Raw genomic sequence first — 16,282 nt, forward strand, 5'->3', positions numbered from 1 at the left:
TCAGGCCCATGGAGGTGGGGGAGGGGGAAGCTCAGAACTTCTGGGGCGAGTCCTGCAGCCCGACCCCAGGCCCTGCTCTGCCCCCTGCGAGGGAGAAGTAGGGAACCGAGCCCTGCTGGGGCCGGCTCTGCCTGGCGACTGATGATGCTGCCCAGCCCCGATGCTGACTGGCCCCTGGGCTGGGGGTGCCCAATCCCCGGGGCCGTGGGCAGCGTCCCGGGGCTGGTGCTCGGAGCTGGACAGAGAAGGTCTCAGTCTGGGGGGTCCTGACGAGTTTCCAGGTCTCTCCCTCCTGAGCAGCGATGGGGGCGGGTCGGATCCTGGGGGCTGGGAGCCGCTGGGCTGGGGCTCTGCTAGTGACACTGACGGTGCTGAGAACCCACCTGGCTCATTGCACGGAGCCCGAAGGTGAGTAGAGACCCCAGCGCCCCGGGAAGCCCCGTCCTGGGCAGCGCTGGGTGTATCCGGGAGGAGTCAGATCACAGCGCCCCGGGGAGCCCCGTCCTGGGCAGCGCTGGGTGTATCCGTGGGGATCAGACCTCAGCGCCCTGGGGAGCCCCGTCCTGGGCGGTGCTGGGTGTATCCGTGGGGATCAGACCTCAGCGCCCTGGGGAGCCCCGTCCTGCCTGTACCGCTGTCACCCTTGCTCGGTGTCTCCGCCCCTGTGCCCGGCACAGTGTCTGCCCTACACGCACCGCCCCCCCACGCCCGGGTCAGTGTTACCGTCACTCCCCTCTCACCCCACGGCCCTGCCTGCCCGCCGGGCTCTGCTGGGCAAGGGAGGGGTTTGGGGCAGGGGGGCTCAGGCTGTTCCCCCCCCATGGGCTGCGAGGCCGTGGGCAGGATGGGGAGGGGCAGCTGGGGGGTCCCTGAGCCCAGCCCGTCTCCCCCCGCAGGGCGGTTCCTGATCCAGGCGAAGTCTGACTGTCTGTTCACCAACGGCACCGAGCGGGTCCGGTTCCTGCAGCGCTACATCTACGACCGGCAGCAGTACGTGCACTTCGACAGCGAGCTGGGGGTGTTCGTGGCGGACACGGAGCTGGGGCGGCCCGACGCCGAGTACTGGAACAGCCAGCCCGAGATCCTGACACAGAAGCGGGGTGAGACGGACCGGTTCTGCCGGTACAACTACGGGGTGGGCGCGCCTTTCACCATCGACCGGAGAGGTGAGTGCGGGGGGGGGGAAGGTGCGAGGGAGGCTCAGCTGCTCCTGCGCTGGGGGGCGGCAGGAAGAGGAGCGGGGCCAGGACACGGGCAGGGGACGGAGAACAAGGAGCAGGGGAGGGGTAACCCGGCGGCAGGTGGGGGAGGGAACCAGAGTCTGGGAGGCCAAGATCGGGTCCCCAGGTCTGGCTGTGCCACCCCCTGTCTGCAGGGCGCAGAGCCCCAGGCCCAGGTCAGTCTCGGGGTGGGGGGTTGACTGACCCTCCCTCTACTCCTCTGGGGATTGAGCCCCCAGTGCCCCCCACTCAGACCCCGCAGGGCAGGGGGCTGCTGCAGCTCCTACACCCCTTCCTGGGCTGGGGGGACCAGCAATGGGGCACAACTTTCCAACCCCACCCCTCCCCCCTCGGAGTGCCCCCGGCTGAGGGGTGGGGGCAGCTCCTGGTCCCTGGGCTGAGACCCCATCTCCCTGGTCCCCAGCGTCAGACAGTCCCTGGCTCTGTCCCCATGGGGATGACAGGATGCAGCTCCCCTCGGGCCCTTTCTGCTGGAGCCTGCCCAGGGCAATGGGGGGCAGGAGACTACCAGCCTGGGGGAGTAGATGGGGGTCTGGGGCCTATCCCTGGGACGGGAGGGGGGCACCTCTTTTTCCTCAGCACCTTTCTGTCTCCAGCCCCTTTCCCAGCCCTCGTCTCTTTCTCCCCCCAGTTCAGCCTGAGGTGACAGTTTTCCCCACGAAATCGGGGTCCAAGCCCCACCCCGACCTGCTGGTTTGCTCCGTGACGGGGTTTTACCCCGGGGGGATCGAGATCAAGTGGCTGAAGAATGGGCAGGAGCAGACGGCCGGGGTAGTGTCCACGGAGCTGCTCCAGAACGGAGACTGGACCTTCCAGATCCTGGTGATGCTGGAGATGAGCCCCCAGCGCAGGGACGTCTACACCTGCCAGGTGGAGCACATCAGCCTGCGGGACCCCCTTGCCGTGCACTGGGGTAAGAGCCTCTGGGTGTGGGGCAGCCCCTGAGCTTGCAGCTTCTCCCACTCCCTAGCTATGTGGAGCCCTCCGTGGATGGGCCTGGGGCAGAGCACTCACACGAGCCCTCCTAACCCAAATCTATCAACCTGGGCTGGGAGCTCACGTCCACAGGCTGCAAAATGCCATGGAGACACAACCTGATGGAGCAGTGATGAGGTGGTGGAGGAGAAAAGCCTCCATAATAATGACTGGTCTGCAGAAGGGAGATCGGGAGTGTCTGTTCTCCCTGTCTCACAGCAATGGGACAAGGGGACACTCAGTGGAATGGAAAGGGGCAAATTCACACCTGGCAAAAGGAAGGACGTTTCCCACATACTGTGTAATTAGCCTTTGGAACTCACTGCCACAGGGTGTCACTGAGCCCAAGAACAGAGCAAGGTTCACACAGAGACTGGCTATCTCTGTGTCTCACAGACTGTCCAGGGCTAGACTCAGAGCTGTGCCTTGGGTAGGGCGAATCGGGGTAACTGCTCTGGGCCTCACGGGACAGTGTGATTGGCCGGCGCGGTTGGCCCTGGAAGAGACAAATCTGTCACTTCCGCCCCAGGTCCCTCACCCCCCTAGGGACAGCCCTGGCTAGACCAGTTCATGCTGACAATGAGCAGGGATATGACACCTCGTGCTGCAGCCTGAGCCTATCTCTGAAGATCACAGACCAGGAGGAGCCCTGATGTGGGGCAGATTGTCCCACAGCTGCTCCTGCAGGCCCTGGCCCCTGGCTCTGCCCCGGCCGATGTCGGTCACTGGCGCGGACGGGAGCCCAGCCCGGAGGCCCCTGGCTCTGCCCCGGCCAGCGCTGGTCACTGGCCCGGAGGCCCTTGGCTCTGACCCAGCTGGTGCCAGTCACTGGCACGGACAGGAGCCCGGCCTGGAGGCCCCTGGCTCTGCCCCGGCCGGTGCTGGTCACTGGCGTGGACGGGAGCCCAGCCCGGAGGCCCCTGGCTCTGACCCGGCTGGTGCCAGTCACTGGCACGGACAGGAGCCCGGCCCGGGGGCCCCTGGCTCTGCCCCGGCCAGCGCCGGTCACTGGCATGGATGGTAGCCCAGCCCGGAGGCCCCTGGCTCTGCCCTGGCTGGTGCCGGTCACTGGTGTGGACAGGAGCTGGCCCGGAGGCCCCTGGCTCTGACCCGGCCCGTTCCATGTCCCTGTTCCAGAGGCGCAGTCTGACTCTGCCAGGAGCAAGATGCTGACGGGGGTCGGGGGCTTCGTGCTGGGGCTGATCTTCCTGGCGCCCGGACTCCTCATCTACCTGAAGAATAAGAAAGGTGAACGGCTCCGGGTGGGAGCGGGGCACCAGGGGGTCTGTGGGGGGATGTGGGACTCGGGGGGCTCAGGGGAATCCGGGCCTGGCTGCAGGCTCCCGTCCCCAGCAGGGGCTGCTCAGAGTCTGGCAGGGGCGTCCCGGCTTCTCTCCTGCGGCCGGGGCTGGGTCAGACCCTCCCCACTCCTAGGGCAGGGACAGAGCAGGGGCCGTGGGGAGATCTCAGTGCGGGGCCCCGGGGCCAGGCTGGGAGCTCCCACTCTCCCCTCCCCCGGCCGAGCCCCCGGGGTGGGACAGACCCCGACCCCTCGCAGTGCAGGGAGCTGCCCCTGCCCCAGGGCTCAGCGTTTCCGTCCCATCCCCCGGGGCAGGGATCCTGGGTCAGGGATTTACAGTAATAACGGGGAGGGGACCCCAGGTCTGGGGGCGGAGGGGGACTGGGTTCCTAGTGAGGGGCATTTCATGCTGTGGAGCAGAGGCTGGAGCTCTGACCCCCAGGAACCAGCTCCTCCTGCCCAGGGCTCTGACCATGTTTCTCTTTGTTTTTCAGGGCGCCCTGTTCCCCAACCTGCAGGTAATTTCAATCCCCCTCCCCCCGTTAAACACCCCTCCCCCCACACTGAGCACAGGCTGCCTGGGGTGCCTGTGAGGTGGCTGTTTGTGCCTCTCAGCCCATGACACCCGCCCAGCTCAGCCCCTGGGCAGCTGGGCAATGGGGCGCTGGCCCCGCGGAGGAGGAGACTGCAGCTCCCTCAGTCCCCATTCAGGCCGATCCCCGAGCTGCTCCCCGGGGCAGAGGGTCCTGGGTCCTGCCGAGCATCACCCAGCCCTGCGGCTGCCAGGCAGAGTAACTGGGGCGCCCTGGGGCCTGGCAGAGAAAATCCCCTGTCCGTCCCGCTAGCCCCACAGCCAGGGGCTGATTTCTCTCCCCTCTTCCTGCAGGGCTCCTGAGTTAGATCCTGGGCGTCGGATCCCCCGGCCGGCAGGAGTTTCCGTCCGTCTCTCCCAGCACCTCGCCCAGCCCGGAGAATGCAGAACCTGGGGCTGGTCCCTTCCTGTCCCCATCTGCTCCCCGCACTCTGCCCGGCTCCAGCCCGCGCTGCCCCCTCGGGGACCCGTCCCTGCCCCTCAGTCCCAGCAGGGCCCTGGGGTGACCCTGTCACGCTGTCGAGTGCCTTACGATTGTGGGTACCAATCTCAGGGCACAGTTAGTACCCGGGGCACCAACCCCAAATTGGCTGAGTTTTGTACTGAGATTTCACCAAAGTGTCAGGTGTGAACTCCACAGGCCCTGTAACAACATATCCACGGAGTCACAGACAGTCCCCTTGGGCTCTCCGATCTGTCTGGCCACCCAGCCAGCCTGCCCTTGTGATCGATCGATCGTCCCTTCCACCCCAAATCACAACGACATTCGGTCACTCCCTGTCCCACAGGAACAGTCGCTCACCCCAGTTCAGTGGCACCTTCGATCTCACTGCACAGACAACGCTTGTAGCCAACCCTGTAATAACCTCAGTAAAGATTTGTTAACGAAGACAAAGCACGGGGAGTTCTTGACAAGGTTACAGCACGTTCCCCACACGCCAGGGAGTTACAGCCCTAGGGGCCCAAAGGTCACAGAAACTCCTGTCAGAAGCCAGCGCTGTGTGTGCTGTGGGGCTGACCCGGCACAGCCAGGGGATCTGGTGCTTATGCCTGGCCATTCCTGCCCTGTCACAGCCAAGCAGCATCCAGCGGGAGATTTCTCCTGGACGGGGTTTTCATGCCCTTCCTGCCCAAGTTCAGGCTGGTGGGACGAGCGCTCCTGCACCTCTCCTCTTCAGGGGTGTGGGGGGGCCCTCAACCAAGTCTTGTGTCCTCTGAGGTCTCCCAAGGGCCCCCCTGGGGCACAGGGCTTGTCCACACACCCAGCGCTGCTGCAGCACGTCTGGTGACGACACTTCGTGCCGATGGGCGGGAGATCTCCCCTTGGCCTGATAACCCATCTCTGCGCCGCAGGGGAGTGGGGGGAGAGGCTCTCTGCTGGCAGCGCCAGGCACACGAGTGCTTGTGTCTGTGTCACTTACATCATACAGGGAGGTGGTTTATTCACACAGGGGCGTGCGCCGGGGGGTCAAGCAGGGGCAGCCTCCCCCCATCAACGCAGTTACAGAACTCCCCCAGCCTCGGGGAGACGACAGATCCTCAAGCCCTGGAGCCGTGGGGGGAGATCCAGCTCCTCTGGCTGCTGGGGGGCTCGAGGATCCAGCTTCTCTGGCTGCTGGGGGGCTCGGGGGTCCAGCTCCTCTGGCTGCTGGGGGGCTCGGGGGTCCAGCTCCTCTGGCTGCTGGCAGGGGGGAGCCAACTCCTCCAGGCACTGTGGGGGGCACAGAAAGGGCCCTTCCAAAAGGGACAAATTTGTATTCCTGTGCACAGCCCTCCGACACCCCGAGCAACATCAATCACACTGACACACACGTAGTGCAGACTGACCCTAGGGCGTCTGTCGCTGGGCCGGTGGGGAGAACCTGTCCTGGGCACTCGTGTTTCACCCTGGTGACACGTCTCCTGCCTGGGGTCACTGATTCAGAGCAAACCCCTCACTGTCGCCGGACAGCCTGGGACACGCTGTTCTAGGTGAGACTGATGCAGACAGTCATTGCCAGCATCTCACACAGTCTGACCCCACTGGGATCCATCTAACCCCATTTTAACAGTGCGAACCCCCAGAGACAAGCCTCAGGACAGGCTAGGAGCCCCGGGTGTGGGTATCACCCAGCTGCCGGGGCTGTAGGCCCCAGATCAGTGGAGCAGCTGAGAACGGCAGATCCAATCACCAGGACATTGACACACCAGCACCCAGGGGGAGATGGGCTCCCTGCCTCTCCGCAGGGGGCTGAGCAGTGACCCCCAGCTGGAGACCAAAGGGCTGGGTGGGGCGAGGCGGGGGAGGAGCTGGCTGCTGGGAGGAGTTGATGTTCCCACCTGGCGTCTGCCGAAGGAGGAGAGACAGACGGAGCCTGGCCCAGGGGGTCCCTGCAGCCGGGCAGGGCACTGGGCTGACCATGGGCTGGGCTGTAACGCTCCATCCTCTGGGGTCCCCTCAGAGCTCCCCACGCTGGGGCAGCTGGTAAATAAACCCCTGTTCTGACAGCGCCGTGTGTGTCCCTGCAAACGCTGGGCCGGGGGCACTGATCCCCGAAGAGCGGCCAGGTCTCCCCAGGGTCTGCCTCAGTGGGGCTCGCTGAGCTCTCTAGCCCCAGTTCGTTTTGTGGCCCTCACCTCTCCCCTGGCCCAGCCCTGCCAGGCTGGGCGACCCCCCCGGGTGGGGGGACGTCTCTGAGCCTGTCACAGTCCCAGGCACAGCAGTGATCACCCCCCGCTGCTGTTAGTGCCTGGGGAGCTGGGGGGACCCCCCCCCCCCCCCCCACAGAGCAGATCAATCCCTGGCCTGCAGGGATCCATAAACCCTTCATGGACGTAACCCAGCGTGGGCCCCACAGACACTGCCTGGGGCTGGGATATCACCTTCCTCATGGAGCAGTCATGGACCCAGGCTGGCCGACTGGCATCCTGGGGGAATCTGTGACTCACGGCCTGGCCAGGCACCAGCTGGGAGAGCTGCGTTCCCTGTAGCATGGATAATCCCCGCACCATTCGCTGGGGCACCAGGCTCCATTAGTCCCCTGGCCTGAGCCCCTGTCACTGGCTGCGGGCCGGCGAGTGGCAGAGGTGAAAGTAAGCCGGTGCGCCCTGGTACGGCATACCGGCAAGAGCCGGTGCACTCAACCGGGGCAGATCGGCTTCCCTCAGCAGCCATTTAAAGGGCTTGGGGCCCTTTTAAATCGCTCAAAAACCACTGACTAGGCAGGATGAAACTAGCCCCTAGATTGCTGGGGGGACCCAAACACCTAGGAAACATTTAAAGATTTTCACTCAAAAAACATCCCTATAGCTATTCAGCAACGCCCCACCTGCTGGTCCCCTCTGCCCCGTGCCTCCAACAGCTCGCCGCCACCTGCAGCACCCCGCCAGCTGGTCCCTCCTACCCCGTGCCACCTGCAACGCCCTGCCAGCCGGTCACCCCTGCCTTGTGCCTCCATCAGCTCGCCACCACCTGCAGCACCCTGCCAGCTGGTCCCCCCTACCCCACGCCTCCAGCAGCGCCCCACCAGCTGGTCCCCCCTACCCCGTGCCACCTGCAACGCCCCACCAGCTGGTCCCCCTACCCCGCGCCTCCAGCAGCACCCTGCCAGCCGGTCACCCCTGCCTTGTGCCTCCATCAGCTCGCTGCCACCTGCAACGCCCCGCCAGCTGGTCCCCTCTACCCCGTGCCACCTGCAGCGCCCCGCCAGCTGGTCCCCCTACCCCGCGCCTCCAGCAGCACCCTGCCAGCTGGTCACCCCTGCCTTGTGCCTCCATCAGCTCGCCGCCACCTGCAGCACCCCGCCAGCTGGTCCCCCCTACCCCGTGCCACCTGCAACGCCCTGCCAGCCGGTCACCCCTGCCTTGTGCCTCCATCAGCTCGCCACCACCTGCAGCACCCTGCCAGCTGGTCCCCCCTACCCCGCGCCTCCAGCAGCGCCCCGCCAGCTGGTCCCCCCTACCCCGTGCCACCTGCAACGCCCCACCAGCTGGTCCCCCTACCCCGCGCCTCCAGCAGCACCCTGCCAGCCGGTCACCCCTGCCTTGTGCCTCCATCAGCTCGCCACCACTTGCAGCGCCCCACCTGCTGGTCCCCTCTGCCCCGCGCCTCCAGCAGCACCCTGCCAGCCGGTCACCCCTGCCTTGTGCCTCCATCAGCTTGCCGCCACCTGCAGCACCCCACCAGCTGGTCCCCCTACCCCGCGCCTCCAGCAGCACCCTGCCAGCCGGTCACCCCTGCCTTGTGCCTCCATCAGCTCGCCACCACTTGCAGCGCCCCACCTGCTGGTCCCCTCTGCCCCGCGCCTCCAGCAGCGCCCTGCCAGTCGGTCACCCCCGCCTTGTGCCTCCATCAGCTCGCCGCCACCTGCAGCACCCCGCCAGCTGGTCCCCCCTACCCCGCGCCTCCAGCAGTGCCCTGCCAGCCGGTCACCCCTGCCTTGTGCCTCCATCAGCTCGCCGCCACCTGCAGCACCCCGCCAGCTGGTCCCCCCTACCCCGTGCCACCTGCAACGCCCCGCCAGCTGGTCCCCCCTACCCCGTGCCTCCAGCAGTGCCCCGCCAGCCGGTCACCCCTGCCTTGTGCCTCCATCAGCTCGCCGCCACCTGCAGCGCCCCGCCAGCTGGTCCCCCCTACCCCGGGCCCCCAGAGCTCCCCGCCAGCCGGTCACCCCTGGCCCGTGCCTCCAGCAGCGTCCCGCCAGCCAGTTCCCCCTGCCCTGCGCCTCCAGAAGCTCCCCGCCAGCCGATCCTCCTACCTCATTCCTCCAACAGCTCGCCGCCAGCCAGTCCTCCCTTCCCTACACCCCAGCAGCGCCCCGCCAGCCGATCCCCCTATCCCGTGCCTCCAACAGCTCCCCGCCAGCCGATCCCCCTACCCCATGCCTCCAGCAGCGTCCCGCCAGCTGGTTCCCCCTGCCCTGCGCCTCCAGCAGCTCCCCGCCAGCTGGTTCCTCCTGCCCCACGCCCCCAGCAGCTCCCCGCCAGCAGCTGGAGACCCAGCCCTTTAAATCGTCCCTGAGCCCTGCTGCTGGATCCCTGAGGAGGTGGCAGCAGGGTCCTGGTGGCTATTTAAAGTGCTGGGGCTCCGGCAGCTGGCGGGGAGCTGCTAGGGGCGCGGGTCAGGGGGACCGGCTGGCGGGGAGCTGCTAGGGGCGTGGGTCAGGGGGACCGGCTGGCGGGGAGCTGCTAGGGGCGCGGGTCAGGGGGACCAGCTGGCGGGGAGCTGCTAGGGGCGTGGGGCAGGGGGACCGGTTGGCAGGGCAGCACAGGGTAATTTGAAATATAGGAAATTTCAGAGCGCTAGAAAGTGGAAGGTGTTTGTTCTCAATAGCTGTAGCCTATAAGGATGGTTTTTGAGTGAAAATCTTTAAATGTTTCATAGGTGTTTGGGTCCCCCACCCCAGCAATCTAGGGACTAGTTTCATGCAATTGAGAAGGAACTGCAAAATCCTGCCCAGTCGGTGGTTTTTGAAGGATTTAAAGGGCTCCCACTGCGGCTACCTCCGGGGCCCTTTAAATCACGGCCCGAGTCCGGCTGCTGGACTCCCGGGGTAGCGGCACTGGGGCTCCAGTGGTGACTTAAAGGGCATGGGGCTAAAGCTGCACCAGAGCCTGGGGTGGCAGCTGGGAGACCCCCAGGCTGGCTGGTAATTTAAAGTGCCTGGGGCTGCGCTGTGGTAGGGCAGCTGGAGCCCCAGGCCCTTTAAATCACCCCTAACTCTGGGGCTCCCAGCCGCCTGTGCCACTCCCAGCTCCAGGGGTGATTTAAAGCATCTGGGGATTTAAAGGCCCCGCCCCTCCTAAGGGCTCTGGAGGACCCGTAAGTCCTTTCAGTTACTTTCACCCCTGGCGAGGGAAATGGCTCCAGGACAGACAGGGCTGTGGTTTGCGCAGGGTCCAGCCGTAGGCCAGACGTTCATTGTCCCCTAGTTCGCTCCGGGAAGCAGCGTCTTGCTCAGATCTGCCCCAGGAGTCGGGGGTGTCTCGTGTTTCATGGTGTCACAGCAGCACAGCCTGTCAGAGGCAGCTGTGAAACCCACAACTGGTGTGTCGCAGTCAGGGCTCCCCAGAGCTGGATCTGAGCCCCCTGTTCCCAGCCGGACCGTGGCCCTGTTAGACTAGACGCCCCTGTCTGGCTGCCCCGGCTCACATAGGCCCGTGACGGGGCGGGTGGGTACCACAGCGAGGGACAATCTCCGGCAATCCCCTGCCAGCAGCCGACGGCCGGTACCTGCTCCCTTGGCTGGGGATGGGCCCAGGTCTCAGTTGCCTCCACTATTGCAGGCTCTGGTTTCATGCAGCCCCTCCCGCCTCCATGGCCGAGATCCCCCCCGCCCGGCTCCCCGTTCCCAGGCAGGGCTGGGGTCTGGATGCTGCGCAGCCCCCACCTGACATGGGTCACAGGCTCTGCCCAGGTCTGACTAACATACAAACACTCTCTAGCCACTCTGGGGACACCCCCAGCCCACCCCACACCGGAGCTACCGGCCGCTGGAAGGGAGCTGGGACCCCCCCGGCCCAAACGGCAGGACCAGGAACTGCAAAGCCTCAGTGGGGGGGTAAATGCCGCCTGGAGCCGGGTATCTGAGGCCCAGGCCCCTGCCAATGCCTGTTAGTGAGGTCAGCCGTGATCAGGAACGGGGCCCCCCAGCCTGGCCAGGATCTCACCTGTCCTAGGTGTGGGACACATGTCAGACATGGGGATCGCACAGAGCTCTCTGCAACCCACCCAGGGTCTGAGCTCCCCAACCTCCTCAGGTACCTGCACAGCGGGGGCTGCCCACGGACGGTGGGATCAATTCCCCCCTCCCTGCCACGTTGCCGCTCCTGAGTCTCCCTCCCCCCCAACCACGCTGTCCAGTGCCTGGGATTGGGGGTGCGGGTCCCGGTGCCAGCGGCTCTGACCCCCCCCCTTGCAGGTCCACGCTCACTGCGCTATTTCTACATGGGGGTGTCGGAGCCCAGCCCTGGGCTGCCCGAGTTCTCCGGGGCCAGCTAGGTGGACAGGCAGCTCATTATTACCTACTCCAGAGATGCAGCGCTCACAGCCTGGCACGGCGTGGATGGCCGGAATGTGGGCCCAGAGCAGTGGGAGCGGGACACGTGGAACTTAAAGGTTGCACAGGCCGTGTTCCGACAGGACCGGGACACCCTGCGCGAGAGCTACAACCAGGGTGGGGGTAAGTGTGGGGCTGGTCACTGCCCCAGACCGGACATGGGGCTTGGGCTGAGCGGGGGGAGGGGGGATCGGTGTGAATCAGCGGGAAGGGACAGAGGGACTCACAGCTGGGGGGTCAGTGTGGGGGGAGTGGAGAAGGGGGACCCATGGGACAAGGCAGTGTGAATGGGGGGAGGGGACAGAAGGACTCACAGCAGGGTGGGGGCTTGGGGGTTGGTGTGAATTGCGGGTAGGGGACAGAGGGACCCCTCGGGAGCACAATGTGTATTGGGGGGAGGAGACGGGGCCCGTGGGGTCACTGTGAACATGAGGGGGCAGAGGGACTCATGGACAGGCTGCAGGGGGTGGTTCATGGGAAAGAAAGTGTTTGATACCCTCCAAAGTGTGACTCTCTTTCTGTCCCCTCCCAAAACACCCAAGAGGTCTCCTGCCAACCCCACTTCCAGCTGCCTCTGCCGCCCATCAGGGCCCTGCCCCCCAGACCGGGTGTGGTCAGTCCCAGGCAGAGCCGCACAGGTGTGTGTGATGGAGCAGGGACTGTCTGTCTGGGGAGTGGGAGAGCAGGGAAGGACTTTAGGGGATGGACGATGCCAGGGCCTGTAACCTGAGCTAGGTAAGGGAGGGGAAAGGTCAACGCCTTTGCCCGGGAAGGGGACAAAGGAAGGGAGTGGCAGGAGGGAAGCAGTTTGAGTTTGGGCTTGGGGCTGTGTGGGCGGAATTCAGGGGATCCTAGCTAGGATCCAAGCACCCTGAAAGCCCAGAAGGACTCGGTGGAGGGGTCCTGACTGTGCCTGCAAGCTCTGCTGTAACCTGTGATCCTGTTGTCCAATAAACCTTCTGTTTTACTGGCTGGCTAAGAGTCACTGTGGGTCCCAGGAAGAGGGGTGCAGGACCGGACTCCCCCACACTCCATGACAGTGTGAAGGCCAGAAGGTCCCATTGGGCCAGCCTAGTCCAGCCTCCTGGTCACTCTGGCCAGAAAATCCCACCTGCAGATCCTGCATGCAGGACCCTGTTCCTCCCTGCTGGGACAGCGCCACTGTCAGACCCTCAGCATGTTGTTGTATAGACAAAACTACACAGGATCTTTTCAGGGGACAAGACTCAGGGCTTGGCTACACTGGAGAATTGCAGCGCTGGTGAAGGGGTTACAGCGCTGCAACTCAGGATGTGGCCACACTTGCAAAGCATGGGCAGCGCTGCAACTCCCTGGTTGCAGCGCTGGCTGTACACCTGGTCTGCCTCGGGTGTAGCAATTCCAGCACTGGTGATGCAGTGCTGGTCAGCAAGTGTGGACACCACCAGCGCTTTTATTGGCCTCCGGGGTATAAGGAGATATCCCAGAATTCCTGTCCACAACAAACCAGAAAAATGGCTGAACTCCGATCTCCCCATAGCTACTTGCTAAAAAACAAACACAGCTGCTCTGTGCTCCAGCGAGGAGCCAGCGGAGGCAGGGGAATTGCTTTGGAATGTTCACAGCTGTTTGCTTGAGGAGGGGCGGGGAGGGGTAATGTTGAGCAACTGTTTATGTGGTCTGACGGCTATTTAGGAGTGCATAATTAGCATTTAGTGAATAAGAGAGGGGTGGGGGAAAGGTCAAAATGATTGCAGGTTGGTGCTGTGTATCTTCCAGTCCTTAGAACTTGCAAGGCAGGGAGCTGAGAACAGTATCAGCTCCAAAACTCCACTCTCTCTGTCTCCCCCACGCTCCCTGTCACACTCCACCCCACCCCCCTCTTTTGAAAAGCATGTTGCAGCCACTTAAACACTGGGATAGCTGCCCACAATGCACCACTCCCAACAGCGCTGCAAATGCTGCAAATGTGGCCACACTGCAGCGCTGGCCCTACACAGCTGTATGAACACAGCTGTAACTACCAGCGCTGCAGAACTGTAAGTTTAGCCATGGCCTGACAGCTACCAGCGCTGCAGTGTGGCCACATTTGCAGCGCTGTTGGGAGTGGTGCATTGTGGGCAGCTATCCCAGCATTCAAGTGGCTGAAACGTGCTTGTCAAAAGAGGGGGGTGGGGTGGAGTGTGAAAGGGAGCGTGGGGGAGACAGAGAGAATGGATTTTTGGAGTTGACACTGTGTCAGCTCCCTGCCTTGCAAGTTCTAAGGACTGGAAGATACACAGTGCCTAGCTTCAATCATTTTAAAAGTTCTGACCCCCTTCCCCCACTCCTCTCTCATTCACTAAATGCAAATTATGCACTCCTAAATAGCCGTCAGACCAGATAAGCAACTGCTCAACACGGACTTCCCCCTCCCCCCCGCCGTGTGAGCGTGCTGTTTCTCTCTTCAAGCAAACAGCTGTGAACATTCCAAAGTAATTCCCCTGCCTGCCTCCGCTCGCTCAGCAAACAGGAGCTGTGTTTGTTTTTTAAATAAGCAGTTTGGCTGAACTCCGAGCTCTCCCTTTCTTCCGGTTTGTTGTGGACAGGAATTCTGGGATACCTCCTTATACCCCGGAGGTCAATAAAAGCGCTGGTGGGGTCCACACTTGCTGACCAGCGCTGGATCACCAGCGCTGGAATCGCTACACCCGAGGCTCGACCGGGTGTACAGCCAGCGCTGCAACCAGGGAGTTGCAGCGCTGGCCGTGCTTTGCAAGTGTGGCCACATCCTAAGTTGCAGCGCTGTAACCCCTTCACCAGCGCTGCAACTCTCTAGTGTAGCCATGGCCTCAGTGTGGCCACACTGCAGCGCTGGCCCTACACAGCTGTACGAACACAGCTGTAACTACCAGCGCTGCAGAACTCTAAGTGTAGCCATGGCCAAAGATCCACATTTATTATGATAATATGATTTATGACTAATAACTAATATCTTAATTCTTATACACACACATTATACCTAATACCTATACACACACATGTAACCCTTCTGCCCCTCTAGTTGGCAGCAACAAGGGCCGGGTTCAGTATCCAGGGGTTCCGTTTCAGTAACACAATGCATAACCGGCTCGAGCCCCCACCCAGTGACCTGGGACACTCACATACCACACCCCCCTGGGCGCCTCTAGGAGGCAATACTTCCCCTCTCGCAAGCACGGAGTCTGAGTGTAGCAAAGTCTTTTTTAATAAAGGAAGGAATCAATGCAGCATCCCATTGGAGAAACACCACAAACAGGGTTATAACACAAACCATAAACAAAAACCCACCTCCAAGTACGTTTGCCACTGTCCTTTTTCTGCTTAGGGTTTTAAGTCCAATCACCCCAAAGTCCAACAACCCAAAAGTCTCTGGTCAATGCCACCCCAGAGTTCAAGAGTTTATCTGTAGAGGTCCCTCCCCCCAGCCTGGGTAGAAAGGGGCACCTTACGTGGTCCGGGGCCAACTGCCCTGCCTCTCCGTGGGTTTTGCTTCCGCCTTCTCCAAGAACTGCTCTGCTTTACCAGCTGCTCCACTCTGCTCCTCCAGCCATCCTCAGGAACTGCTCCGCTCCACCAGCTGCTCTGCAAAACTGCTCAGCTCTGCTCACTCTGTGGGCCATGCCACCCGTCCCACAGCTACTCCGCTCTGCTGCCACCAGCTGTCCCGTGATCCACTCCAGCCGTCCCCGCAACTGCTCCACTCCACCAGCTGCTCTGTTCCACAGCATATCTTCAGGCTCCCCCACTAGTTAGCACCGTACTCAGTGCTCTCAGCTCAGTGATTTCAGCTTTTAGTGATTTAAGCTTTTAGTGATCTCGGCTCTTAGTAGGGGAGCCCCAGTGCTAGTGCATCATTAGCCAAAAGTGAGTTCAGCTCAGTGACCTGTATCGAGATTCTTGAGGGGATAAAAAAAATCAACTCTGACATTCCACAGTGGAGAGAGGAGGGGGTGCAACTGGTGCTTCTAGCTCCACAAGGAGCCTGCACCACCAGGCACAGATACCTGTTCCCAACCTCTCTCAATTCTCTGGGTTTTGGAACCCATGTCCCTTGTCTAGCCAGTACTACCCAACTGAGGGTGAGCAATTTGTCACCAAGCAATCCCACAGCTTGGGAGTCTGGGATGGGGTGGGCGTACCTATGCAGATACACTCTCTGAACTTCTTTCCACCAGATGTCAGGGTAGAGCTTATCCTGACTCTGCTTACATCCTCCCCCCAGCCAAGAATTTGTTGTCCCGACAAATCACATTCCCTACTATACCAACTTATTGGTCCCCTCCAAAAGGCATTAGATAGCCCACTTTAGCTTTCACAAACCTGTGTGCTAAATGTATAGGCTCCTCACTAATCACCCCAGGTGCATCGTAAGTTAACCGTTTCACTGGTCTTATTACCCTGTCTCACCTATTGAGAATCTCTGTTGCTGTGGTAGGGGGGACATTCTCTTGAGTGATGGATGGGGAAGTTTCCTGTGAGTTCCCCTCAGATACTGGCATAGGCTCCTGCATTTCTAGTTCTAACAGTGGAGGGTCGCAGGTGCTCTGGACATACTCCATCTGTATGTCACCACTGTCCAATAGCCTGTGTAAGTCATTACATGGGGGTCCCACCAGTGGCTCAGGGATGTCAGGAATGGGCCTAAATACTTCTGCCATAGGGTTTAGGGCGGAAGAGGATGTGCTCTCTTCTGATTCAGCGGATCGAGACTGAAATCTTGTCTTGATCCCAGGATACACCATGGTTGTGTCTTCCTCCTCAGACTCACTCTCAGATGTGCTGAGTAGGGGTAGATTAGCTGCAGGGATCCGGCTGTCCACGTTGGAAAGCGGCTTTGGTGCAGCACCTTTGTTCTGCCCAGTTGCCCGGTTGTGGCCAATCTCATAAGGGCTGCCTACCAATTCCCCCACAGGGAGCAAAAGGTTTCTGTGCACGGTCTTGGTCTGCCCTGTACCCTCTTCAGGTTTGATCTTGTAGACCGGCAGGTCTCCTAGCTTTTCCATCACTAAGTAAGGTATTGCCTTCCACCTGTCAGCTATCTTGTGCTTGCCAGCAATACCCAAATTTCGCAGCAGGACTCTGTCCCCTGGCTGGAGTTCTTGCAGACGCACCCTAGCATCATATCGCTGTTTGTTGC

The 16,282-nt window shown here is 62.1% G+C and overlaps 1 protein-coding gene across 1 annotated transcript; it reads left to right on the forward strand.

Moving 5' to 3' along the window:
- Positions 1-211: 211 nt before the first annotated feature.
- Positions 212-4,999, forward strand: LOC115643414 (H-2 class II histocompatibility antigen, E-S beta chain-like). Its single transcript, XM_030547440.1, has 6 exons — positions 212-408; positions 897-1,166; positions 1,873-2,154; positions 3,354-3,464; positions 4,011-4,034; positions 4,403-4,999. The coding sequence occupies exons 1-6, from the start codon at positions 303-305 to the stop codon at positions 4,414-4,416; spliced, it is 807 nt and encodes a 268-aa protein (XP_030403300.1). The 5' UTR covers positions 212-302; the 3' UTR covers positions 4,417-4,999.
- Positions 5,000-16,282: the final 11,283 nt, after the last annotated feature.

This window comes from Gopherus evgoodei, unplaced genomic scaffold (assembly GCF_007399415.2).
Source record: "Gopherus evgoodei ecotype Sinaloan lineage unplaced genomic scaffold, rGopEvg1_v1.p scaffold_58_arrow_ctg1, whole genome shotgun sequence".
NCBI lineage: Eukaryota > Metazoa > Chordata > Testudines > Testudinidae > Gopherus > Gopherus evgoodei.